The sequence below is a fragment of the Rhinolophus sinicus genome, chromosome 13 (assembly GCF_057876585.1).
Source record: "Rhinolophus sinicus isolate RSI-liver-muscle chromosome 13, RSI-T2T, whole genome shotgun sequence".
Classification (NCBI taxonomy): Eukaryota; Metazoa; Chordata; class Mammalia; order Chiroptera; family Rhinolophidae; genus Rhinolophus; species Rhinolophus sinicus.
This window is the reverse complement of record NC_142513.1, coordinates 49,536,904-49,562,516: the sequence shown is the minus strand read 5'-3', so window position 1 is coordinate 49,562,516 and position 25,613 is coordinate 49,536,904. Positions and strand designations below refer to the sequence as shown.

Genomic DNA, 25,613 nt, shown 5'->3' with positions numbered 1-25,613 from the left:
AAGTAAACAATTCATAAGTTTTAAACTGCGAGTTGTTCTGTGTAGTGTGATGGAATCTCGCAAGGACCTGCTGAGTCCTGCCCCTGAGTGAATCATCCATTTGTCCAGCGTACCCACACCGTAGACGTGCCGCAGGTGAGTCACTTAGTAGGCCTCTCGCTTATCAGATCAGAGAGAGAGAGACTATATTCACATAATTTTATTACATTATATTGTTACAATTGTTCTATTTTATTGTTGTTAATCTCTTGCCCTGCCTAACTTATAAATTAAACTTCGTCATAGGTATGGATAGGAAAAAAACAGTATATACGGGGTTCTGTACTATCCGCGGTTTCAGGCATCCCCTGGGGGATATCCTGGAGCATATCCCTTGCGGGTCAGGGGGGCTACTGTACTTGGCTACATGTTGTCATTCCTTTGCTCTTGACGTCATTTACACCCATTGTATCAAGGCGGCAGCGAAGGGCACATCGTTTGGAAAGTCCAGCACGGCTGGTTGAGCAGAGACCATACCTCCCTCTCCTCCCAGGAGGCCGCCCCACTTTGACACTGACTTGTCCCCCAACTAGCAACCGTCCCACCGACTGGGAAAGGGGTTCCCTCCGTGTGCACGTGCAGGGGCGCACCTGCAGCGGGCCGCCTCCAGGTGTAAAGGGAAAAGGGTCCTGGAGGGAAAGAAGCCTCCAAGTCCGTGGAGAGAGGAGATCGATCACTCGGGCCTCCACTTGCCGAGCCTGTGCGAGCCGAGACGCGGGGATCGGCTGGGCATGCCTGGGCGCGCGGAGCCAGGTGGGAGGCGCGGGGCGGCCGGGCCGGGGGCGCGAGCGCAGGGGCGGGGGCCGGGGAGCGGGGGCCGGGCGGGCCCGGAGGATGGAGCCCAGATGCCCGCGACCTGGGAGGCAGAAGTGACCCTGGCGGTCGCGCAGATGGGCGTTCTCTGTCCTGGCAAGCGTGGCCGATGCAGTGGTCTTAAAAGCAAAGGACCTGGGATACTCAAATGGTCCCTTTTTAAAGAACGGACCATTTCAGCTTTTAAAGAGAGGTCTTAGAAATTACCCCTTGCGGGGGGGGGGGGGGTCACACGGACGTTGCACGTAGAGCCTCGGTGTCCTGTCCCAGGCCCAGGCTTTTCCTGATCGCAAGAGATACTGCCATTGCATGTTTTAGAGCTTACTTTCCCCCTCTGTTTTGAGTTTGTAAAAACGTTTTTACTCCACGTGTTTTATGTTGCAGGAAGAAGCGATTGATTAAACAAATACCATGACCTCAAATAGAAGCCCGCTTTTTGTTACTGCAAGTCAGGGGATTGAACGTAAACCATTGCTCTCTTCTCCCCTGTGTTTTATTACTTGAAACACCCCGTTTTCCGAATGCGCATGATGGCAGAAGGGAAATCCCCTGCGAGAAAAAGACCCCGTCGAAGTTTATCAAGCAGCAAACCTAAAAAAAATGAAGCTAACTCTATTGTTGTGTTTTTCAACAATGCACCACCTGCTAAACTTGCCTGCCCCATTTGTAGTCAGATGGTGCCCAGGTACGACTTAAACCGGCACCTTGACGAAATGTGTGCTGACAGAGGTGACATCACTGCAGCTAAGCATGTCGGCGTAAGGAATGCAAATGTGTCCACAGTAGATTTAACCAGTAGTGCCGTGGAGAAGTCCTCACCACCAAAGACAAATTTAAGCCCTGGCCAAAGTGATTCAGCAAAAATAGGTGTAAAACAGCAGACCAGCCCCTACTTTAAAAGTAACGATGACGTGGTACGCAAAAATCAAGATGAGCTGAGACACCGTAATGTCAAAGTCATTCCTTTGGGAAGCCTGTCATCTAAATTGTCTAGAAGATACATAAAGGCAAAAAGATCAATAGATAAGAATGAGCCGTTTGGCAATCATAGTCCTCAGAGGTCTTCAGGGGTTAGGATAATTGATAACTATTCAGGGACTGAGGATAAGGAACAAACTTTGGAGAACAGTTCTCAGAAGGAAAATCTATTTACCTGTGAGTCTCTTAAGGAACAGAGTACCCCTGAACATAATGTAGAAGGCACGAAAATAATGGAAACTGAAAGCCACAAGGTTACCCAGGAATGTGTGACACCAACATTCACCCCTGCCTTGTCAGGTAATGCTCCCCGGTTACTTTCACCAAATGGAACTCTTGGGGCTAAATTACCGTCTACTTCAGAGGACACTTGTGCAGAGCAGGAGAGTATCAAAGGAGTGGATGGTACAGGTGTGGAAAAATGTGAGGCAGATCGTGGTGAAGATAAAATGACTGCTGCTTCAGAAGTTACAACAAAGTTGTCAGATCGGGAGGCAAAATCTTATAACTGTACCCATGACGCTTCTAAATGGAGTAACATCCAAGAACTTCTAGAAGGCGACAGTGGCTTAAAGACTGAAATCACTCACAGAGTTCCTTTGGAGCAGGGGTCCAGCTGTGACGTTCCTGGTAAAACAATTCCAGACACACCTTACTACCTTCGGAGTTTCCTTGTGGTGCTGGGAGCTGTATTTGAGAATGAAGATGATAGGACCCTCTTTGATGAACAGGAGAAAGGCATCGTAACTAAATTTTATCAATTATCAGGTATCTTCAGCCTATTTGCAAGTTTTTGTTTCCCCATTTCCTGTCCTGATTTGGGCCCAGATGACTGGGGGGGGGGTCAGTATGGTTTTGAGAAGCCTTTGGGAGCACTCATGGGAATCAGACTTCTACGTGTTTCCCTTAGAGAAGGATCTGAGGATAAAAGAGACGAGATTTTTGTGCCTGGTAATGTCTGTTCTCGCAGTATCCTGCCTTTAGATGTATATGGCAGGTCCTTGAGTAAGGTTTCGTTCAACATCTTTTCATTATAACATGGGTGGGATGCTGTAGGAACTTAACTTTTTTTTTTTAAGGTTTTAAGACTTTTTTTTTTTGTAGTTTTTTATTGGGGAGTATTGGAAAACAGTGTGTTTCTCCAGGGCCCATCAGCTCCAAGTCGTTGTCCTTCAATCTAGTTGTGGAGGGCGCAGCTCAGCTCCAAGTCCAGTCGCCGTTTTCAGTCTTTAGATGTAGGCGGTGCAGTCTACCATCCCATGTGGGAATTGAACTGGCAACCTTGTTGTTGAGAGCTCGCGCTCTAACCACCTGAGCCATCCAGCCACCTCACCGGCAGCTCAGCAGCAGCTCGTTGTCTTTATTCTAGCTGTGGAGGGGACAGCTCATTGGCCCATGTGAGAATCGAATCAGCAACTCTTGTTCAGAGCTCGCGCTCTAACCATCTGAGCCATCCGGCTGCTCCGGAACTTAACTCTTGTTTATATCAATTAGCATGTGATGAAACTGGTTTGTTATACTTCTTTTTGCTCAAAGTTGCAGAACCTGTGGACGACGTTAAGTGAGGTATTTGATGGTTGTAAGACAACCTTTTCCAGATTGAAAAAATACATATAGTGCACCTTAGAAAAAGTGTTCTTTGCATTTTGAGCCTATCATCATCAAGCTATGGTTAGATTGTTTTGTTGTTTTTGCACCCCATTTCCTCAAAAATGAAAGTAAAGGAAAATACAGGAAAAATAAGCCATGGTACATTGAGGCATATTTTTTCCCCAGCCATATTTTAGGTGCCTGGACTCTGCCCTTTAAAGTCTGGGTGTGGAAGAAATGGAAACTTTCAAGCTAAATTGGTCCATTTAAAAATACTAGTCTATGCCTCCACTCCTTGGCAGCCAGCGGTGGCTCTAAGCCGGTGGTGCAGGTTGGGAACAAAAGCCACCATTGTGACAGTTGCACTGTCAATCCAAAGGGTCACGGTGGCACTATGGAACTGAGTCCCTGAGGTAGGAAAAGCTTGCTTGGGGACCACACTGATCTCTAGTAATATGTAGCCAGGTCTGACGCCTCGTGGTTAAAAAAAAAAAATCCTGAACATTACACTAATGTTTAAAAAAAAGCCTTTTTTTTAAATTCACACAGTGGAGTCACTCATCTTTGGCTGGGTGCTGGTTGCGTTCATGCGAGCACTTGAGTAGTCGGTATGGCTCTGTGCTTCCATCGAATTGAGAAATATGGCCGGTCTCCCTAGTGCAGTTCTGCATATTCTCGTGTATTGCTCTCCATGGAGAGTCTGTCTGCTAGTAACTGCTCCTGATCACTTTTGACGCTTTAAAGGAAAAGAAGTGTTGAGAATTTAAAAATATATAATTATACCATTTTAGAGTTGGCAGAAATTCAGTGATAATTTGGGAAATGGGGAAACTGAGACCAAATGGATTCATCAAATAGCGTGGCTGGGATGACCAAGGGAGAGAGATGGCCGCCCTACCCAAGCTAGACAGTTTTGGGAAAATCTGTTGGTTGAAATTATCTTCAACCAAAAATAGAATGATGCATATTATACTGAAAGCAGAGAACAAAATAAAAACTGGAATTCTGGGTAGGGCTTCTCTGAGGGAGTGGAAATGGTGGCTAGAAAACGAGGAACCCCGATTCACAGAAGTTTTAACATGGTCAATAATCATTTCCAACATTGGAATTTTTTTTTTTTTTTAATAGAAGAGAAAATAGAGTCTCACTAAGGTTCGGTGACTTTCTCATCATTTAGAAGGGGCAGAACTGGCCCAGGGCTTCCATTCTGGACATTCTTCTTACCCTTTGGTGAGAGGCACATGCAGCAAAGTCCCCATGGAGACTTCCTCTATGAAATAAGTTACATCTCCCAAAGGAACGAAGAGATTTTCTTGGCAGATGAGTTGAGGAAGCGTGTGTGTTTCTAATACCTCAGTCTTAAAAAGTAAATGATATTTGTATGTTGTTTTTGAGAAGAAAGGTAATATTTCCCCCCGGTTTTTCTTCACTTTATTGCAGCCAGTGGTCAGAAGTTATATGTAAGACTTTTTCAACGTAAATTCAGCTGGATTAAGACGAATAAACTGGACTATGAGGAGATTGCCGCTGACTTAGTACCTGTGATTGGAGAACTGACGCAAGCGGGCTTTCTGCAGACAGGTATGCTCAATCGGAGGAAAGGCAAAATGAAAATAGGACACGAGGAAGTACATAGCTGCAGAACGATGGTGACACTGGTATGGTGCCATCGCCTGGTTGGTGCCTGAGAAATAATAATTATGTGTGTATTGTTCTTTTTAAATGGAGTTTTTAAGCTTCGGGCACTCAGTATTCATGTGATGCTAACGCCATTGTTAGCCTGGGTTCAGACGATGAGGGTAACGGAAGAGAGTCTGCTATTTTTTTTTTTTTTTTTAAGATTTTATTGGGGAAGGGGAACAGGACTTTATTGGGGAAAAGTGTGTACTTCCAGGCCTTTTTTCCAAGTCAAGTTGTTGTCCTTTCAGTCTTAGTTGTGGAGGGCGCAGCTCAGCTCCAGGTCCAGTTGCCGTTTCTAGTTGCAGGGGGCACAGCCCACCATTCCTTGCGGGAATCGAACCGGCAACCTTGTGGTTGAGAGGATGCGCTCCAACCAACTGAGCCATCCGGGAGGCAGCTCAGCTCAAGGTGCCATGTTCAATCTTAGTTGCAGGGGATGCTGCCCACCATCCCCTACGGGAGTCGAGGAATTGAACTGGCAACCTGTGGTTGAGAGCCCACTGGCCCATGTGGGAATCGAACCGGCAGCCTTCGGAGTTAGGAGCATGGAACTCTAACTGCCTGAGTCACCGGGCCGGCCCCGAGTCTGCTATTTTTTTGACTGTCACTGGTTTAGGACCATAATGTCACCTCGGGGTAGGTATGTGGATGGGTGCCACAGAAGATGCCACTCAGCCTTCCTCAGCTGTCTCTTTCCAGCAAGAACCTCCTCATCATATGCAGATTCCTCTTCTCTACGACAGAATAAAGCTGGTTTGTGTGACGCTGATATTGCCTCTGAAAACTTCATTGACCCCCCACATGCACACGCACACAGGTCTTAGTTTCTAAGTTGGTTGCCTCAAGAATTGTTTGACTAGAGATGGGGGGTGGCCAATTAGTTCAGTTGGTTAGAGCATGGTGTTAACACCAAGGTTGCCGGTTCAATCCCCACATGGGCCACTGTGAGCTGTGCCCTCCTAAAAAAAAAAAAAAGAATTGTTTGCCTTAACGCCTGTGTGAACACTAGGTAACCCTGGTTGTCTCAGCAGCAGCATTCAGGAAGCACCTACCTATACCGAGCACAATGTTGCCCTGGAAGCTTAAGATAGAAGGACAATAACAGATGTGAGTCTTGGGTTCACGTTAGACTGAAATAAGCAAACCAAGCCAGAGCCAGAAGTTTCCTGTGCTGCAGAGTGCAGGGGAAGAGCCGGAGTACAGGGAGTCAGAGGCAGGGAGGCCTGAGTGGGTGAGTGATTAGGCCGTGGGGCCCTCCGCGGACCAGTGCTTCCCACACATCAGTGCCGTCAGGTGCCGGGGAGCTCGCGTCCCCGTCTGCCTGCAGATCTGGTGCAGATTCCATGAATCCACACATCGTATGCCGGGTGAGCCTTCACCTCCCTGGAAATAACCTTTGAGCAGCAAATCACAGAATCCCAGTGGCTCCCTTGCTGCAGGCAGCCGAGCCCACGATCTGCACAGCCTGTGGTTGTGGCCCTGGCTGTCTCTCTGCTGCGGCACAGCTCTCCTGTGTGTCCTTGACATGCCGTGTGCACACCAGTCTCCCAGCCTTGTATTCACCGCCACATAGATCACCCCTCATTTCATCATCTCTGCTCCGTGTCACCTCATCAGATTTGCGTGGCCACCCTGCAGAAAGTCCAGCCTCCTGCCACGTTCACGTGGCCTTGCCCAGGTTTTCAGGTAGCCGTCGTCACCACCGGACATATCTGTGTATTCGCGTATTTATTGTGGGAGGAGGTGTGCGCCTGTGGAGAGGAGTTGGGTGTTTGGTGCACTGTGCCCGGGCCAGGGGGATTCTGGGGCGTGTAGTACACCCAGCAAGTGTGCTCTGAACAGAGGAAGCAGCACTGCCCGAAGCTGGGTCGCACTCAGCTGAGTGCCGTGGATTGAGAGTGGTGTCTGCGTCCCACACTGTGTGACACGTACAGGTGTAGTGGGTGAGTGACGCCGTGGAGGAGCTGCTGCCAGAGGCCTGTGGGGAGAGGGGAGAGCTGATGGTCAGCTGGCTCCCACCTGGTTTGCAGAGGTCCCTTTGGATGTTTATAATTTGGAATCGCGAATACACCAGCGAGCTTTTGAGGAGGCCAGACCATCATGGCCACCACCTGTGTCTATTTTATTCACATTTTCCTTTCCTTTTTAGTGAGAAGTTGTAACTTCTCCAAGATGTCCATTTTCCCTGTCCTTTAGTGATTGGTTTGGCAAAAGAAGATCTCTAGGAGAATTTCCTTTCCTTTCCATCTAACCAAGCTTCCTTCTTCTTAAAGTAAATCAAGCTAGAAAATAGACTCTTTAGCACTGTTGGTAATTGGTTTTTGACCATTTCAGAATCTGAGTTGCAAGAGCTCCCTGAAGTGCTGGAATTACTTTCTGCTCCTGAACTGAAAACCCTTGCAAAGACCTTCCACTTGGCGAACCCCAATGGACAGAAACAGCAGCTGGTGGAGACCTTTCTCAAACTGGCCAGACAGCCTTCAGTCTGCACGTGGAGCAAGAAACAGCCTGGAGTCGGTGCAGTGATTTTAAAAAGGTCTTGTAGGCTGTTGTTACAGTAAAAGCACTTAAAATGTGGATGGATCGTGCATATTAATTTATAATAGATGGTACACGTTTTTGAATTGTCATTGCTTATTTCATTTGCAATTAGATTGAGAAGTCAGGAGAGCCCTCATTACAATAGCCTGGGTTCCTTCTCGGTTTATTATTGATAATTCTTATAATGCCATAGTAATTTCTAGGACCAAGAAAAATCAGGGATCAGGAGAATAAAGGCAAGAGGCCTTTGGTAAATTCTAGTATTTTATTATTCAAGAAAAATGCACTTTTAATGACCGTTCTTGCAGGATTTAAGGGTAAAACTATTCAGTCAAATTTTTATTTTAGTAAACTTTGTTGAAGTGTAATCCGTCAATTTTCATATGCAACTTTTCTTGAGTTTAAACATAAAAATTTACCACAAACTGTGGGTAGTTTCATTTGTCCTTGTGAAGCCCTTGAACGGTTTCAGTTTGAGAAAGATTGTAAAAATTTAGAATTTGTGTCTTCTGCCCAAGTTATTTATAAAACAACTGTATCAAGTTTAGTCTGGGGTTTTAGCCTGGATTTCAGTCTGGGAACCCACTATTCTAGAGTTGTTGAGGATGAAATAAGATGATGCTTTTTAAAAGGATGTCATTGTTATTTATGTTGTGTGTGTGTGTGTGTGTGTGTGTGTGTGTGTGTATTTATATACACACTTGCTCTCACACACAGGTAACTCTCAGCGGTTATATGCCAAGAGTCCATCCCTGGCACACACAAATATTAATCTTTAATGAAACATAGTTATAAATATGACACACTGTTAAGAAAAATGTCACTAGCAACCCTTCAAAAAAGTTTATGCCATCGATTTTTTTAAAGTATTTTAATAAATTATATATTTATAGTTAATTGACTTTAGGAATGCAGAATGCTCATCTCTGTGGTATGTTAAATGTCTTCCAAGTCCTTTCCTTACCCAGTGGTATTTCTCAAGTATTTTATGTTCACCTTTTGTGTAACATTTTATAAGCAAGTGAACATCAAAATTGGCAGCCCTCTCAGTGATAGCACTTAGCGTGTGAACAGAAATAAAAGAAATAAGATGAACATTTTTTATCACTGACTGGACTCAAGGCTATTGTAGTTGTCGCTGTCCTTTAAGATTGTCCTTTATTTCTTTATTTTGTTGTCATTGTTCACACCTCCTGAATCCCAGTAGAGAGGACCATTCACTTTGCCGTGTGTGACAATTGCTTCCTTCTGCAGCTCAGAGCGTGGTCCACAGGGCAGCCCTGGGCTCTGCGTGCAGATGGAGGAAGTGGGCACTTTTTGCCAGTCTCTGTAGATGAATGGTGGTGTGATAGGAATCCCACCCCACCCCCTGGCATCTCTGATGGCGGCACCAGAGCCCCCCAGGATGCTTTGGTGCAGTAGCTACTGGGATGGAGAGGAAAGTGTGAAGTCCTCCACTAGGCCAGTGGTTCTCTGCTGGAGTGAGCTTGCCCTCCAGGGGACAGCTGACGCATCTGGAGGCACTGATTGTCATGACCGGGGGGAGGGGTGCTACTGGCATGTAGGGAGTAGAGGCCAGGGTGCGGTTGGGCACCCTGTCATGCACAGGACCCCCCAAAAGGATTATCTGGCCAGGTATCAACAGTGCCAAGGGTGAGAACCCTGTTCTAGATGGTTCCCCCGCTGTGACAGCCCTGGATTTATTCAGACTGCCAGGCCCACCTTGAAAGCATCCAGAATCAAACGGCGTTCACTCCGAGGTTACCCCGGAATGGAGGTGCTCCTGGGGACCTCCACAGCAGAGGACAGCACCAGCCTTGGTGTAAATTCCCGCTGCTTCCTGGTCCACAAAACCGTGCTGCCTTCAGAATGGCGTTTTAGGTGAATAAACCAGGAGCCTTCCAGAAGGACATTTTAGGTGAATAAATGGTCACTCCAGTCAAGAAATGAGAATTGCTACTGTCAATTAGGTGAAACTTCTGTGAATATTCCTGGTATTTTACATGTTCACGACCAGTGTCAGCCTCATCCTGCTCTTTGAATGAGCGAAACTGTGCATGAAACAAACCATTTGGAGATAAAATTTCATTTAATCCTCTCCATGTCCCCAGGTGGGGCTCTGAGTCTCAGATTGGTTAAGAAGTGGTCCAGCGTCCCTCAGCTGCAAGTGGTAGATTTGCTTCAGCCTCAGAATAATGAATGCCCCTTATCTTTATTTTAATCTGAAAATAATTTGTAAAATCTGACATCCAAATGAGTAGAAACTGGACAGTTATTCGATGTCATGTATTTCTCAGAGCTAAGGACTTGGCGGGTCCGTCCCTGCGAGTGTGCCCAGGCCCGCGGGCCGTGTTTTCCCGGATCTTGCTGCTGTTTTCCTTGTCTGACTCACTGGATGAGGAGGAGGCCGCAGGCGGCGGGCAGGGCCAGCTTTCTTCTGTGCTGCTGGTCAGTCTGGGCCGAGTGGCGTTTCCTCAGTACACCATCCATCGGAAAACCCGAGTCTTCCAGGACAGAGAAGATCTCATCAGGTCAGACCACGTCAGCTCACTGTCAGGATAGCTGTGTTTTTTTCAACTTACATAAAATGTTTTATTCTTATTTTTTTGTCAGCCTCTTATGAAACTCATAGCCAAACAGTTTTTTTGTTTTTTGTTCTCTTTCTGCCTTACTTGCATACATTTCTAAGACGATAAGGAGAACATGGAAATGTGCTTAGATCCCGGTTGCGAAAAACAGTGAGTTTTGGGCGAGAGCTACAGACGTTTTCCCTGGCTTATGTCCCCATGTAGCTTTGGTAGCATTTTTAAAATGTAGACATTTGAACACACCTGCCTTGTGAATAAATATGTTGTTGGCATGAACAAGCTGTAGGTGAACGTTTTCTTAGTAATACCACCTCCGGTAAAGCTAATACCAACTTGTGTACTCATTCCACACTCATGTACGTGACAGGTTAGTATTCACTGAGTTTATGGACTTCATGAACATTGGTTTGACTGGCAAAGTAGGTTTTAATAAAAAATGGCATAGGTTTTACAGGGGAAAAAAACATAAAAACTTGGATTTCCTAACAAATCCATCTTTTATAAGAAAAATCGATTTGGATTTCCTAAAATGTCACTTCTGACACTTATGACTCAAATGTCACTGAAATTGGTTCTGATATTTGATTTTAGGAAGGTCGTTTAAGTGTTATTTAGAAGGTGCTTTAAAACGTAAGTTGTTGGGATTATTGACTCAAAATAAACTGATTTTAGCCCATTTTGCCTGAGCTATCAGGAAGCTCAATATCTTGTTTGTGTTCAATAGTAATAACATTTTTAGTCAAATCTTCTAATTAGAGTATTTCCTTCTACCCTGTTTTTAGTTGTCTCACGTCTTTTTACCTTTTTGTTTTTAGTGACTTTATGCTTTTTTCTTTTGTGGGAATCTACTGTGAAGCCAAATTCCAGTCTCTGTCCTAGGCAACCATGAAACCACTCTGTGCCTCAGTTTCGTCATCTGTAAAATGGGGAGAATATTCCTACAGATATGTGTTGATACATATAAAGTGCTTAGAGCCTGGCCTATCAGGATGGCTTAGTATGTCTTACTATTATTATATCTAAGGAATATTACCTCTTAGTTCTATGATTGACAAAACCATGGTTGACAAGTTCAAAAGTAGGGGGGCTAGGGAGAAGAAGTAAGCCATGTTCTTTTTAGAAAGTACATATGTTATAAATAATAAAAATAATGAAAACTCATTTTGTTATGCAGAGGGCCTACCATCTAAATAAAATTGGACTTAAGTGACTTGAGGTAGAGTGGGTATATGGTACCTGGTATTATAGAGGGTTTGCACATGCTTTTTTAGGTGTGAGTCCAAGTGTCAGAGTCAGTGGGCAGATGTCTTTGTTTTGGTAACTAAAGGGGCAGTGAGAAGGTGTGTGTCTGCAGCTAAGTGGTTTCATGGCATTTCAGCATCGCTGTCTCCCAGAGTGTCCCTGAAGCTATTTTGAAAACCCCAAGTCATTCTCTTAGCGTGGGCAGCGAGCGTCCCTCTAACTAAATGGTCAAATTACCAAGTCTGCGCCTTAATAGAATTCTGAAGTCAGTTCCGTGTTCACGTGGTTGCTGCCAGATGCTGAGTGGGCGAATGACTGAGTGCCCAGACTTGGGCTGATGAGGTGATCTGTGTCACGTTTACATATAGGAACGTTTTATGTCATCACAGCTGTGGACCTTTTATCTTCCTAGTCGGTTCGCCTGTATTAGTTCTTCTAGGCCACTCCAGTGGAGCTATGTGTTAAATTATTATGAGCAGAAAATATAAATCGTTTAATTTTTTCAAAAACACACTTTTGCCTGTCAGAAGGAGACCTAGTGGTCTGTAGACAGTTTCTATGTAAGTGCTCATTCACGTGTGAAACTTGGATGGCGTGGGTTTTCCCCCCCAGATATGCAGCCGCCACCCACATGCTGAGTGACATTTCTACCGCAATGGCCAATGGGAACTGGAAAGAAGCTAACGAGCTCTCTCAGTGTGCCAAAAGGGACTGGAACAAACTGAAAAACCACCCTTCCCTGAGGTGAGATGTTTTTTTAGGGTCCTGTTGAAATTTACTTACTAACCACGTTGTTCCAACCACTTCAGGTAATTTTCTTCAGGAAGAACATCCTTCTTTTGTGCTGTGGTCAAACCAGCCATGCAGTTGAATTTCTTACTCGCTTTGCATAGAGTCGAAGTGCAGTGCAAATTAGGGGAAATGTCAAAATGTTGGAAGGGACTTTTGTAACTCAGACCCCTGTGCAGCAGACATTCAGACAAACAAACACTGGGCTTTCGGCTGCCCTCCGTGGTGTCTGGCTCCCCGGAGTACGGGTCCGCTGAGCTCACATGTGGGGGGAGCCAGCAGGAGGACAGAGCTGTGGGAGGCGTGCTCAGTGCGTTCTCTCAGTGGAAGTTCAAGTGGGCAATATTTTGCAAAAAAAAAAAACTACATTCAACATTTACCTTAAAAGTTCAAGGACACAGCACATGATACCTCACGTGTTTTTTTTTGGTTTTCTAGGTCTTCAACGTATTCTGTATTTGTTAAGAAATTTTTCCTTTACTGTTACCTAGTGATGAGAAAAATTAGTATTATTAAATATCTCTTCTGATAGAACATTTAGGAGATAACGTTCATACAGAAATGATACGGACTGAAAAACTATAGTAAGGAAACGGCCTTTACTGTTAAGGAAAAAAATAATTGAATGTTGTGCCCGTATTTTGTTTGGGAGCATTCTGTAATTCGGGCAGCAACTTGAGCCATTTTTCCTCACAGGCCTTTCTAGAAATGAGATAACCAATGTTAGCCTATGATGTGCATGTACACCAAGGATTTTCTCAAGATAATTGAGGTAAATGTGTTAACATTTCTCAGCCCAAGCAGCAAAACAAATGGTTAACACAAGTTAGTACATGGCTTTCTTCATTAAAAAAGAAAAGAAATCCTACGTGTTTCCCCAAAAATAAGACCTAGCGGGACCATCAGCTCTAATGCGTCTTTTGGAGCAAAAATTAATATAAAACCTGGTCTTATTTTACTATAATGTAAGACTGGGTCTTATATAAGACCAGGTATAATATAATATAATACCAGGTCTTATATTAATTTTTGCTCCAAAAGACGCATTAGAGCTGAGGGTCTGTCTAGATGTTCTTTTCGGGGAAACACGGTAGCCAGGAAGTTGGACCGCTATAGCTGAGAGGCTGGTAGACTTCTTCTGTCAGAAGCCAGCTGGTCAGTGTTTTGGGCTTCGCAGGCCACATGGCCTTGTGCTGCAACTACTTAACATGTGGGCACATGGCACTGTGCCCACATAACATCCAGCTTATTGACCGAAATACTGGTTCCGTAGAATTTTCACATGCACGGAGTGATATTCTCCTTTTGATTTATTTTAACCATTGTGAACACCATGGTGAGTTGGCAGGACATACAAAGTCAGGTCCTAGATTTGGGCCATGGTTTGCTGACTGACTTCCAGTTGTATGACCCGCTGTTGTCACCTCACTGCCCAGGTGACCCAGGAAATGATGGCTGCCTGTAAGCGCGTAGGTCTGTGGTGTAAACTACACAGCTGACAGTGTTCACAGAATGCCTTTTTAAAGGATAGAAGTTCAGTGTGCTGTCCCTTCCGTGATTGTCTTCCGGTAACTGACCCCATCGTCTGTACCTGTCCATCTAGGTACCATGAGGACCTCCCTGTCTTCCTGCGCTGCTTTACCGCTGGGTGGGTTTACACGCGCATTTTGTCCCGGGCTGTCGATATCTTCCAGCGACTCCACATGTATGAGGTGAGAGCATGGGCCTGGACGCACACGTCCACGCTGAGCTGGGGCGGAGAGCCATTTCCACGTATATGGTCAGCACATAGCTGCACACTGAGCACAGCCTGCCGCTTCCTGCGTTGGGGACCTGGCGGGAGGCGCCCAGCTGCTTTGTGAGGTGACACACGCACCAGCACAGCCTGGGGGTCAGCTGAGCCCGAGTCTCTGCCAGGAGGCCGTGTGGGATGGGCAAGGCCTCCAGAACCCTCTGCGGGGGACCTCACATCTGCTTGTGGTCCCCTGACAGCTGTCATGGGCCGTCTGGAAATAATTTGGGATCACAAATCCGGGATTTGTTCCTAAGTTTCCTTACACTAAACACTGTGAGATTGCTAGAGTGAACTTTTCTTACGTTGAAGTTTCTGGGTATTTTACAGGGGATGTGCTGAAGCAGGTTCTTGACCTGGACCCACAAATCCCAAGACAGGCCATGGGATGGGCTTCGGGGAGTCTGTGACCCTACCAGTGTGTGTACGATTTTCCTCAGGAGAATCATTAGGTGTTTCAAGTTGCTCCATGAACCACAAAACACTGGACAGTTTATGCAAATCTAGACCAGAAAGTCCCACTGTTAAGGTACCCTGTCTGCCCCAAATTCCTCACACGGGGGTCGTGACCTGCTGGGTTCCCAGAAGCCATTGGGGTTCCAGCCCTTGGCCAATGCTCGCCTGCCTCACTGCATCCTGAGTGGCCCTGGGCCCGTTGGCTTGGTTTGCAGAAAATGTCATGCAGTGTTCACAGTTGGCAGGGGACCTGGGTGAAAAGGAGGGACGCGTCAGGGAGCTCAGGCCCACTCCATTTTGGGATGGAAAGATATGCTTTGCAAATACACATTGCCTATGTCGTTTGTGTTTTTGGTCTAATGAGTTTCTTTTATTGTGACAGGAAGCCGTCAAGGAACTTGAGAACCTTTTGTCCCAGAAAGTGTATTGTCCTGACAGCAGGGGCCGATGGTGGGACAGACTAGCTCTCAACCTCCACCAGCACTTGAAACGCCTCGGACCGGTCAGTATTCAGTAATTCCACAGCCGTTCAGTGTACTTTTGTATCAATTTAAGAAGTAGAGCAAACTCCTGATACCTAAAAATCTAAATGTCATTAGACATTTATTTTTTTAACACTTGTCTCTTGCCTGTGATCCCCCAGCCCCAGAAGAAATCAGGAGGGAGCTAACACAGGCACTGTAGTGGGGGCGGGACCTGTGTCGTCCCTGCACTGATTTGGGAGACGGGGGGCAGCTGGACTGTGTTGGAATTCAGGAATTAATCTAAGAGTTACCTACCGTGTTTCCCCAAAAATAAGTCCGGGTCTTACATTAATTTTTGCTCCAAAAGATGCATTAAGGCGTATTTTCAGGGAATATCTTATTTTTTCATGTACAACAATCTATATTTATTCAAATACAGTCATGTCATCATCTTCTGGAACATCGTCATAACGTACTAAATGCGTCCGTCTGGCTGACGATCTTAACTGGGGCTTATTTTTGGGGAAACACGGTAGGGATCAGGAGAGTTAGCCGTCTCCACCCTCAGCAGGTGCGTTCAGGAAAGGTGCCGCATGGGGCCTCCAGGCAGCAAGATGGATGAAGGATGTCCCTTTCCTTATCTCACTATAGGGACGTTACTGTCCCTGTCCCTCTGGAAGTATTGTGCTTTGCTTTGCTCTTGGAAAATACTGTCTGAGTAACCCTGAGCTGAGCAGGATGCCTTCTCTTCCGGCCACCGGTGTTCTCTGTGGCGGGGACCCTGTGAGCCTCCGTGGCCGGTGTCTTCTATGGCGGGGACCCTGTGAGCCTCCGTGGCCGGTGTCCTCTGTGGCGGGGACCCTGTGAGCCTCCGTGGCCGGTGTCCTCCATAGCGGAGACCCTGTGACCCTCCGTGACCAGTGTCCTCTGTGGTGGGGACCCTGTGAGCCTCCATGGCCGGTGTCCTCCATGGCGGGGACCCTGTGAGCCTCCGTGGCCGGTGTCCTCCGTGGCGGGGACCCTGTGAGCCTCCGTGGCCGGTGTCCTTTGTGGTGGGGACCCTGTGACCTCTGTGGCCCAGAAGGAGGCCCCTGAGGGCTACTGTGGCCACCCGCAACAGTGGCTCTTAGCGTGGCTGCCTGAGGTTTACCCAGCTCCGTGCCAACCTTGCATTTGCCATGAGTGGAGGGGCTGTGCCTCTGTGATGTTTTTCCTGGTGGCACATTAAGTGAATCAGGGTGATGCAAGGTGGAAAATTAACCATGGGTGTGGATCTATGACAGACTGTTTTTCTTGACTTAAGCTGAAAAAGTGCCTTGTTACCTAAAGGGCGTCTGGCCACTGAAGGCTGTTTTCTCTCGCCGATGTGGGTGTGGTGTGTCCTTACCTCTCGGTGTTTGTTTAGCTGAAATAGCAAGAGAAGCATCTGCCAGCCCATAACCAACATGGAGAAAGGCTGTGTTTAGGTCGCTCCTTTCACTGAAATAAAGGTCCAGTAAAGGCTGGCAGCTTTCCCCCTCACCCACAGTTCTGCTAGTCAGAGCGTCTTTCAGTCCCAGACGTAGACAAGCCACGGAGCTGATTTTCGAGACTGATGGAAAATCTTAGTTCCTTTTAGCCTTTTCCAAAGATCTTACCGGCCACACTCACAACCATCATTATTTTGTTCCCGGATGTGTTCTTCCCATCATGTCCAGTGAAGAATCTTCGAGCGGAGTGCCTATCCCTGCAGAGTGCTGGCAGCCGGCCATCCCCTCCCCGCCGGCCCCACCGGCCCTGCCCTGGCCAGGCTGGCACGTGGCTTCAGTGTCTCTCTCTGTTCTTGATTCCTTGTCACCACTCCACTCCTGATGCCCTGATCCTTCGCTGATTTTCAGGGTGTATGTGTTTACTTTTTATTCTTTTATTGTAGTACAATACATAGAACATAAATAAAACTTGCCATTTTAACAATCTTTAAGCAGGCAATTCAGTGGCATTAATTCTGCTCAGTGCTGTGCCGGCATCACCACTCCACTTGCACACGCTTTCCTCACTGCACACAGAAGCCCTGCGCCCGTCAGCCGATTGCCCCTCACCTCTGATCTCGTTTCTGCTTCTGTCAGTTCGCCTGTTCTGGACATTCCATATCAACAGAGTTACACGCACTGGTCCCTCTGTGACTGGCGTATTTCACTGAGGTTCGTCCCCGTTGTAGCAGATGCCAGAATTCCCTTCCCTTCAAGGCCGCCTGATACTCCATTGTGTGGACGGACCACATCTATCGAGGGACACGGGGGTCGTTTCCACCTTTGGCAATTGTGAAAATGCTGCCGTGACGATGGCTGGACAAGCGTCTGCTCCAAACTCTGCTTTCCGTTCCTTTGTACGCATGTCCAGAAGGGGGGCTGCTGGCTCGTGGGAGGGTCCCGTGTTTATCTTTGGGAGGAAGTGCTACACTGCTTTCCACGGTGTTTGGGTCATTTTTACATGAGGTTCCAAGGATGGGTTCCCCCCAGCCCTGCTGACACTTAACTGTTTTCCATTTTTCCAATTACAATCATCACAGTAGGTGTGATGTGGTGTTTAGTGTGGTTTTCAGTATTTTTGTTTATTTGTCCACCTCTGAATAACCTTAGGAAATTCATTTAACTCTTCCAAACCTGGGCCTCTTCTCCTGTCGGAGAGGACTCTGGGCCAGCTCTGTGAGTCTCCTGTGTGCGAGAATCACCGGGGAGCCCCGAGGTGGTCACGTGCCCGGGCTCTGGCCTGGAGAGGTCACTCTGGCTCAGGGTGGGGACACAAGCCTTCCTGCACATGTCCCCAGGTGATGCCCCCATCTTTCTGTCCAGCTTCCTCTGGCCCATGATCCAGGGGTGTCTGACTTCTCGGTCCTTCCGGGGTATGGCAGCTGAGATGTACCTCATCCTCTCATAAAACCGGGACGTTGCGTCAGGCACAGGCCACAGAGTCAGATGTTTGTAGCGGGGGCCATGACTCGTGTGTGCAGTGAAAGTGTCAGAGTGAGATCTACGCAAAACTCTGTCTCCGGAGCTGCTCTGTCCATTTGCTAATTGGACAGTTGAAATAATGAACTAACTGGGGTTTCCTGTCACATGGCATTAGTGGATGCCCCCGCAGGGTCTTCCCAGGTCCTGACATGTGACCGTGTTCTTTGCCAGGCTATTCAGTGCATCGCAGAAGGGCTGGCGGACCCCGAAGTCAGGACAGGACACCGCCTTTCGCTTTATCAGAGAGCTGTGCGTCTGAGAGAGTCCCCGAGCTGCCAGAAGTACAGGCAGCTCTTCCGTCAGCTGCCAGAAGTAACTGTGGACGATGTGAAACATGTAAGCCCATGCCCGTTGGGCACTCCGGACTCAAATGCGTTTGCTAGGTTTTTCCTGAGTGGAAGCAGCCTAAGAACGGTTTTTAGTGTGCATTTTCTCTTGCACTGGGGAAAGCCTGGTGCTCCCTGGGGACAGTGGCTGGGCCATACCTCCTGTTTTCTCACCAGTCCTACCAGGCTGCGCTGGCTGGCGGGTTTGCTCATGCCCTGGGTTGAGTGACTTGCTGTAAAACTCCCGAGTCAGAAGCTTTTGCCAATTTTGCCTGCTTGGTCAGGGTGCCTGGAGGGCAGCTCTGGGATCCCTGTCCTCCCCAGGGGCCGGGCAGTGACTCGTCCACACCCTCACAAGTGCCACAGCGCAGGTCACCCTGCTAAGAATGGGTGGCTTCCGGGGGCATGTGGGAAAGTGTGTCCTCAGACACCAGAGTCGGGCTTGCATGTGTGTGGCCGACATGAGGCCAATGGGTCCTCCTGCTGCCGCTGTCTCAGGTGACGATCACGGGCCGGCTGTGCCCGCAGCGTGGGATGGGCAAGTCCGTGTTTGTGATGGAGGCCGGAGGGGCCGCCCCGGCCACAGTCCTGTGCTCCGTGGAGGAGCTGGCACTGGCCTATTACAGACGCAGTGGCTTCGACCAAGGTAACGCACAGCGTTTCTCCCGGCCACCCGGTCCAATGATGCTTTGTCCCCCGTCACCCCTCCGTGCTGTCCCCAGTGGGAGATGCTGCTGACCTGGGAGGCTATGGAAATGAATTTTGCTGTGGTAGTTCAGGGTTGTCTCCTCCCATTCGGCCCGTGTCTGCCATTTAATGCCCGTGAGGGACAGCGAGCTCCGGAGGGACTTAGGGGCGCATGGGGCTGAGGTCACGCGCAGAGCTGTTAGGCGGGGGTACGGGAGGGCCTGGGACTCCCAGATGGATGCTGCTGCTAGCAGACCTGTTAGGGGAAGCGGGACAGGGAGCTGAGGGCAGTGAGTCCTGTGGTCCCTGCTGTCCTTTGAAATCACAGAGACAGGGTGCAGGGACCAGGGCTGGAGCAGAGGGGAACCCCCACGCCGCTGCTGATGGGGGCTCTGTCCCGAGTGTACTGTCACGTGGGACCCATGCGTGGCCGCCTGGCTCCTCACTCTGTGTGGCACTGTGACCAGCCAAGGAGGGGTCGTGGTGCTCAGCGCCTCCTTGGGCCAAGGCTGTAATGTGGGGAGAGCGGCGTCCCCGTGGCATGTGTGGTGAAGGGCAGAGGAAGACTGGGAGGCAAAGCCCAGCCCTTGGTCCCGCTCGGACTGACATGGCCTGGGGGTGTGACTGGCCCCTGAGGTCATCTCCCCAGCAGCATGGTTGGGGGCTGTGTGAGAGTTAGTGTGTGTCTCTGAGGTGGAGGCTTCCTGTGAAAGCCCCGAACGGTGGGAACCGTTCCTGCCACAGCAGTGGGACGCTGGCCCGGGGATGTGGGTGGAGATGCCACCTGCTGGGTCAGGGCACAGGCTCCTGGGTGCTTGGCCTCCTCCGTCACACCCCTTCCGGAGGCCGAGGGACGCCCAGCAGAGCCCCCCGGGGATTCTGGGCCCACCCAGACCCACGAGTCCAGCTCCACAGCCTGGGAGGGAGTCTGCTTCTATTTACTCATTTTTTAAACACGCTCCTTAGATTTTTCACTACGCTGAGAACCACTGCTGTGAGGATCTGAGATGTGCATTTGAATTTTCCCACGATTCCTGCCCTTAAATGAGGCTTCTGTATATAAGCAATATAATGTCAAAAAAAATGAGCTAGGAATGGTGAAACTGGCACTTGCGTTTGAATCTAAAACATTTCTATTATTTCCTTCACACTGAGTAGGCAGTAGGTTCTGGGGGTGGTTTTTAAGAATGGAAAGAACTGGTTTCTTGTGTGTGTGGCTTTGCCTTAGGCATTCACGGGGAGGGCTCCACGTTCAGCACGCTGTACGGCCTGCTCCTGTGGGACGTAATCTTCATGGACGGGATACCGGACGTCTTCCGAAACGCTTATCAGGTACCCGTCAAATCCCTGGTCCCGGGCACGGGCTCGGTCGGCGAGCAGACACTTCTGCACCTTCGCGGCGCGTCTGCTTCCATCGGAAGCCTATCTGTGACCATGGTGCTAATTCTACTGTCAGAATAGCTTTTAATTTAAACATTCATGGAGTTTAAAATGTAAGTGTGTTAGGTTTAAGCCTGACTGACCTTCGACATTCCGTGTGACACTGGTGTGTGAGTGTCAGCCTGCTGGGCCCGGTGCCAGGCGCTCTCACCTGCCACGTGTCCACTGAGTCACTGATTTCTCCTGGGGCCTCTTCCCACATGCCATTGAAGACCCGGGGTAATAAATTGCTTTCATAGTAGATTCCTTAGATTTCTTTTACATCTATTGAGAAAGAGTCCTGATTTAATTGTCTCGGCTGGTTTCCCGGTTCCGGGACACTGAGCAGTCTGGTGCAGGGGTCCCGGGGCACAGTCTCAGCACTTTCCCTTCATCTCAGGCGCTCCCCCTGGACCTGTGTACAGACAGCTTCTTCGCGAGCAGGGCGCCGGCCATCGAGGCCAGGCTGCAGCTCATCCAGCACGCGCCCGCCGAGAGCCTGCGAGCCTGGGTGGCGGCCACGTGGCAGGCCCAGGAAGGCCGAGCGGCTTCCATTGTCAGCTGGGAACGCTTCACTTCTCTTCAGCAAGCTCAGGTGGAAATCTGCATGCAAGATATACACTCTGCACACAATCCCAGATGTGTATATGTGTGTGTATGCATGCATGCACGTGTACACATGTGCACATGTGTATGAGCACACACGTGTGCATGTATGTATGCTTATATACACATGCACGTGTATGCATTCGTGTGTGCTTCCATGTACATAGGTGTGCATATACATGTATGCATGTGCGTGCTTCCATGTACGTGTGTGCATATACATGTATGCATGTGTGTGCTTCCACGTACGTGTGTGCATGTGTGTATATGATAATACCCCAGCCCAGATGCCAGTTACTGATGGGAAATGTCAGGGCATAAAACAAACCCCAGCTGTCCCTCCCCCCCTTAGTTGACAGCGTCCCTTTGCCTGACCCATGACCCCTGGCAAGGAGGACACCGTCCCTGTCCCTGGGGCACTGGCCTCCATACGTCATCGCTGCGTATTCCAGCATGCCAGTTACTAATTCCCTCTTCCTCAGCTGCTCCCAGGATTTTCCCGCTGGGCAGGGGTGATACCTGGCCAAGGACAGCTGGTGTCGCAGAGCTGGCCAGTGGGGATGGTGGCCGGTGGCCTTGGGGCCCCAGCACAAGTATCAGAGCAGCACCTGGTGCCCTATCATCCCCGTCCCGTGATCGCTGAAGCCTCAGGGCCTGTGGCACAAGGGCTGGCTAGTTACGCGTGTGTTCTGTGTTCAGGACCTTGTTTCCTGCCTGGGCGGCCGTGTCCTCAGTGGTGTGTGCAGGCGCCTGGCCATGGACTTTCGACACTGCCGAGGGGGCCTCCCTGACCTGGTGGTATGGAACTCCGTAAATCATCACTTCAAGGTCAGTTGAGCCAAATGGAGAGTCACACCTGTCATTTTATTAGCAACTTCATGAGGGGCCACAGTCTAGGCATTTCCTGCACGTTGCTGCCCATACCGACCCCCTTGAGAGCTACTGGACTGGGGGCCAGGGTTCCGGGTGGCTGCTGGCTGAGGCCCCTCCGAGCCTCAGTCCGCCCGGCAGCTGCACCTGGCAGCTTGTGAGAAGAGCAAATGTGAACAAGACGGAAGTCACAATCTCTTCCCACCTGACCTGGGAAGTGACATTCCGTCCCAGTTGCTGTAATGGGTTGCGAGGAGCAAGGCACCAGGGCAGCCCCACTCAGCGGCAGGGCTTTCTCAGGCTGTGCACCGGGGGCCAGGGGCGGGGCCTGCTGTTGGAGCTCCTGGGAGCGAGCGCCTCATGTGATGTGACATACGTCAGGTGCCTCCCTCCCTCGCCTCACTCTGCTGCCCATCACAGCTTGGTGGTTTTCTTATGGGTGAGTTTTGAGATGGAGAAATGTATCAGATACATTGCATCCCATCTGTGGTTTGTTTTTCATTCTCTTAGTAGTGTCTTTGTTAGAGCAGTGTCAAATTCTGACAGCCCCATTCACCTGTTCTTCCGTGGGTGGTGCTGTTGGTGGCACATGACGTCTCTGACTGTAACTGTGGATTTGTGCATTTCCCCTGCAGTTCTAGCAATATTCGCTTCAAATATTTTGACGCTCTGGTACTAGATGTATAAACTTTTAGGATTGTCAGACTCCCCTGATGGGAGTCAGACTCTTTATCATGGAATGAGCCTCCTCTATCCTGTGTTCTTTGCTCTGCAATCTGATGTTACTGTATAGCCACTCCGTTTCTTTTTGGTCAGTGTTTATCTGTTTCCATTCTTTTAACTTACTTTGTCTTCGGATTTGAGATTCTTGTAGGGAGCATATAGTTGGGTCCTTTCAAACTACTTTGACAACCTCTGCCTTTTAATTGGGTATTTGGAACATTTATATTTAATGTGATTATTGTTTGGCTTTAAATCTACCCTCTTGATACTTGTTTTTGTCTCAGTTCCTTGTTCTCTCTTTCTCTTTTTTTCTGCCTTTTAAGACTGCACTTAGGCCTTTGTTGGCTTGCTCATTGTAACTTCCTGTTTTAGTGGGTGCATTAGAGTCTGTCTCTCTCAACCTTATCATCTACCTTCAGTTCTACTAGTCCATGTATAGTATAAAGAACCTTACAACAGTCTCTTTTTGTATTTCCTTTCCCAGCTTCTGTGCTGTGTTCATACATTATACTTCTGTGTTATAAATGCCAATTTTTGTTTTCTGCAGTTGATTAATAATCCTTATACTCACTCACATAGGTGATTTCAGTGCTCGTTACACGTTTGTACAGACCCAGATTTCCATCTCTCATTCTCCTCCTGCTAAAGGCCTCCCTCTAATATTCCTTGAAAAGGACGTGCTAATAATGAATTATTTTGGCTGTGCATGTTTTTAAGCATTAATTTCACCTTTATTTTTGAAAGATATTTTCTCCAGGCAAAGAATTCTGTTGACAGTTTCCTTGTTTCCCTTATTTAAAAATATTGGTCACTGTTTTCTAGCTTGCATTTCTAACGAGGACTGTATGTAGTCTTTCTTCACTCTGGCTTTTCAAAATTCTGGCTGCTTTTAAGCTACTCCTTTTATGACTGATTATGCCTTTAATTATGTTTCTTTCTGTGCTTGGGGTTCATTGAGCTTCTTGGGTCTCTGGGTTTATGGTTTCTGTTAAATTTGAAAATTTCGGGCCATTATTTCTTCAAATATTTATTTTCCCTCTGGGAACTCTAAACATGTTAGGCTGCCGAGTGCTCTGCTTATTATATTCTTTTTTCTATACTTCACCTTGGATAGTTTTTATTGCCGTCTTGAAGTTCAGTCATCTGCCGTGAACAAAACTGACGCAGTTCCTGCCATCATGGAGCTGACGTGTAATGAGCAGTGTGTTACGCTCAACGCCAGGAAGGCTGTTGGACCTTTTTGCCGTGAATGTGAGCTGAGCGATGAAAGACGAGAAGTCGGCGTGTGAAGAGCAGGGGACGTGTCCTAGGCAGGGGACAGCAGGCTCAGGGGCCCTTGGGTCGGGAGGAGGTGGCCTGTCTTAGGAACTGAGAGGAGAAAGGCGGCCTCTGGGCTGGTTACCCAGGGCCAGGTCTTAGTTTTACAGATGATGGCACAAAGTTTGGATTTAATTGCAAATATAACAAAAAGTAATTGCAGGGTTTTAAGCAGGAGAGCATATAGTGCACACTTTCAAACTATTTTTCAATTGCTATGTTGTTTGTGACTTGTCTCGTTTCTACAAAGTAGAAAAACGTCTCAATGAGTTTCCTATCTTGGTTTTATATATGTAAGTACAATGGTCTAGTAGCGTCAGCCACTGAAATCATCTAGTGAAAACTACTGTAGCTGATCTAATGGCTATTCCACTTCAGTGAGACATGAATAACTTTTGGAAACTTCTCTTCCAGCTGGTGGAAGTCAAAGGCCCCAACGACCGCCTTTCGCATAAACAGATGATCTGGCTCCATGAGCTGCAGAAGCTGGGGGCTGCAGTCGAGGTCTGCCACGTGGCTGCAGTTGGCGCTAAGAGCAAACCTAACAGAGCTGTGGCATCGGGAAACCCGGCCACGAGCGAAGAGTTTCAGAATCATGAAGTGTAACTCGGTTTTATTTAGCTTCGATTTTGCTATTGTCAGTAATAAACCTGATGGTAAATTTGGTCTTGGCTTAAATACACTCAGTGATCCTACACAGCAGGTCGTGAGTTTTTTTCGCTTTTTTTTTTTTTTTTTACCAGATAACCAGTTCATTATAAAAGGATATACATCAGGAATAGCTAGATGGGAGAGATACATAGGGCATGGCACGGGGAGTGAGGGGCTTCCATGCTGTCTCCAGGCGTGCTGCTCTTTCCAAATCTCCATCTCGTGAACTTTTTTAAAGGGAAGAACCTTGGTGGCCATTTCAGGACTGGAGACATGTACGTGATTAGACTCACAGCAAAAACCCAAACAAGGAGATTCACAGCTTTTATAAAAGGAGGTACGCACAGCGTTTCTTTCTCGTAAGTATATTGGAAACAGGTTCTTGAATTGATCTAAGTTTTTTTATACTGTTGTGCACACTCAGCTGTTAAAATTCGCTTTATGATTTTCCAAGAAGGGTGTACACAGTTGAAATTCTGATTTCTTTAGGAACTAAACAAATTCTCATGAAGTTCCTTTAAGCTGGTACATCTGCCAGTGCTTGCTCTGCCACCGGCCAAATCACCAGAGGAGTGAGATCGTTATCAAAGGCAACTGGCCCCTTCATCCCTCTGCTTGAGGGCGTCCGTACTGACGGGGCCGGGGGTCAAAACTGGGCTGTGGGTCACCTCTGCTGGGAGACTTTGCGGGAAAGTGGGGAGGGTGCTTTATCAGAGCAAGGGGCCCAGGAGTCAGGGGCGGGGATCCCCGTCTCCCAGAGACTGGTTCTGGGGCCTTCGGGAGATGTTACTCCCGGCTTCTTTCTTTATTAAATGGACGGCAAGTCAGGGCATGGCCCCCCTCACACCCACAGGGCCTTACCCGCAGCCAAGAGGCGCGCCATCTCTGCTTCTGGGGCAAGCAGATGCTGAGTGCACGGCACACACTCGTGTACGGTTGGGAGAAATGCCTCCCCTCCTCCAGTCGGGTTCTTGTGGATGATCCGTGATGGAAACTACACCAAACCATTCTGTGGGGCTTCTACTGAGCACTCAGAACGTTCTTCACGTTCA

At 48.2% G+C, this 25,613-nt stretch overlaps 1 protein-coding gene across 4 annotated transcripts; it reads left to right on the top strand.

Moving 5' to 3' along the window:
• Nucleotides 1–674: 674 nt before the first annotated feature.
• Nucleotides 675–24,609, top strand: FAN1 (FANCD2 and FANCI associated nuclease 1). 4 transcript variants are annotated; one of them, XM_019753215.3, is made up of 14 exons: nt 675–792; nt 1,237–2,598; nt 4,861–5,001; nt 7,435–7,636; nt 9,939–10,172; nt 12,084–12,215; nt 13,864–13,972; nt 14,891–15,010; nt 18,134–18,298; nt 18,787–18,934; nt 20,204–20,307; nt 20,795–20,989; nt 21,700–21,828; nt 24,325–24,609. In XM_019753215.3, the coding sequence occupies exons 2-14, from the start codon at nt 1,374–1,376 to the stop codon at nt 24,514–24,516; spliced, it is 3,096 nt and encodes a 1,031-aa protein (XP_019608774.2). In that variant the 5' UTR covers nt 675–792; nt 1,237–1,373; the 3' UTR covers nt 24,517–24,609. The 4 variants fall into 4 exon arrangements, with proteins under 4 accessions (XP_019608774.2, XP_088645447.1, XP_074173989.1 ...); XM_074317888.2 differs by lacking the exon at nt 675–792 and adding an exon at nt 832–1,045; XM_088789320.1 differs by lacking the exon at nt 675–792 and having other exon boundaries at nt 1,236–2,598.
• Nucleotides 24,610–25,613: the final 1,004 nt, after the last annotated feature.

Excerpts from the sequence above, each read along its gene's own strand:
- FAN1 (XM_019753215.3), top strand. The coding sequence starts at position 1,374 with ATGCGCATGATGGCAGAAGGGAAATCCCCTGCGAGAAAAAGACCCCGT. Across the intron at positions 10,173-12,083 it reads GACAGAGAAGATCTCATCAG|ATATGCAGCCGCCACCCACA; the intron begins GTCAGACCACGT and ends TTTCCCCCCCAG. Across the intron at positions 15,011-18,133 it reads ACTTGAAACGCCTCGGACCG|GCTATTCAGTGCATCGCAGA; the intron begins GTCAGTATTCAG and ends GTTCTTTGCCAG.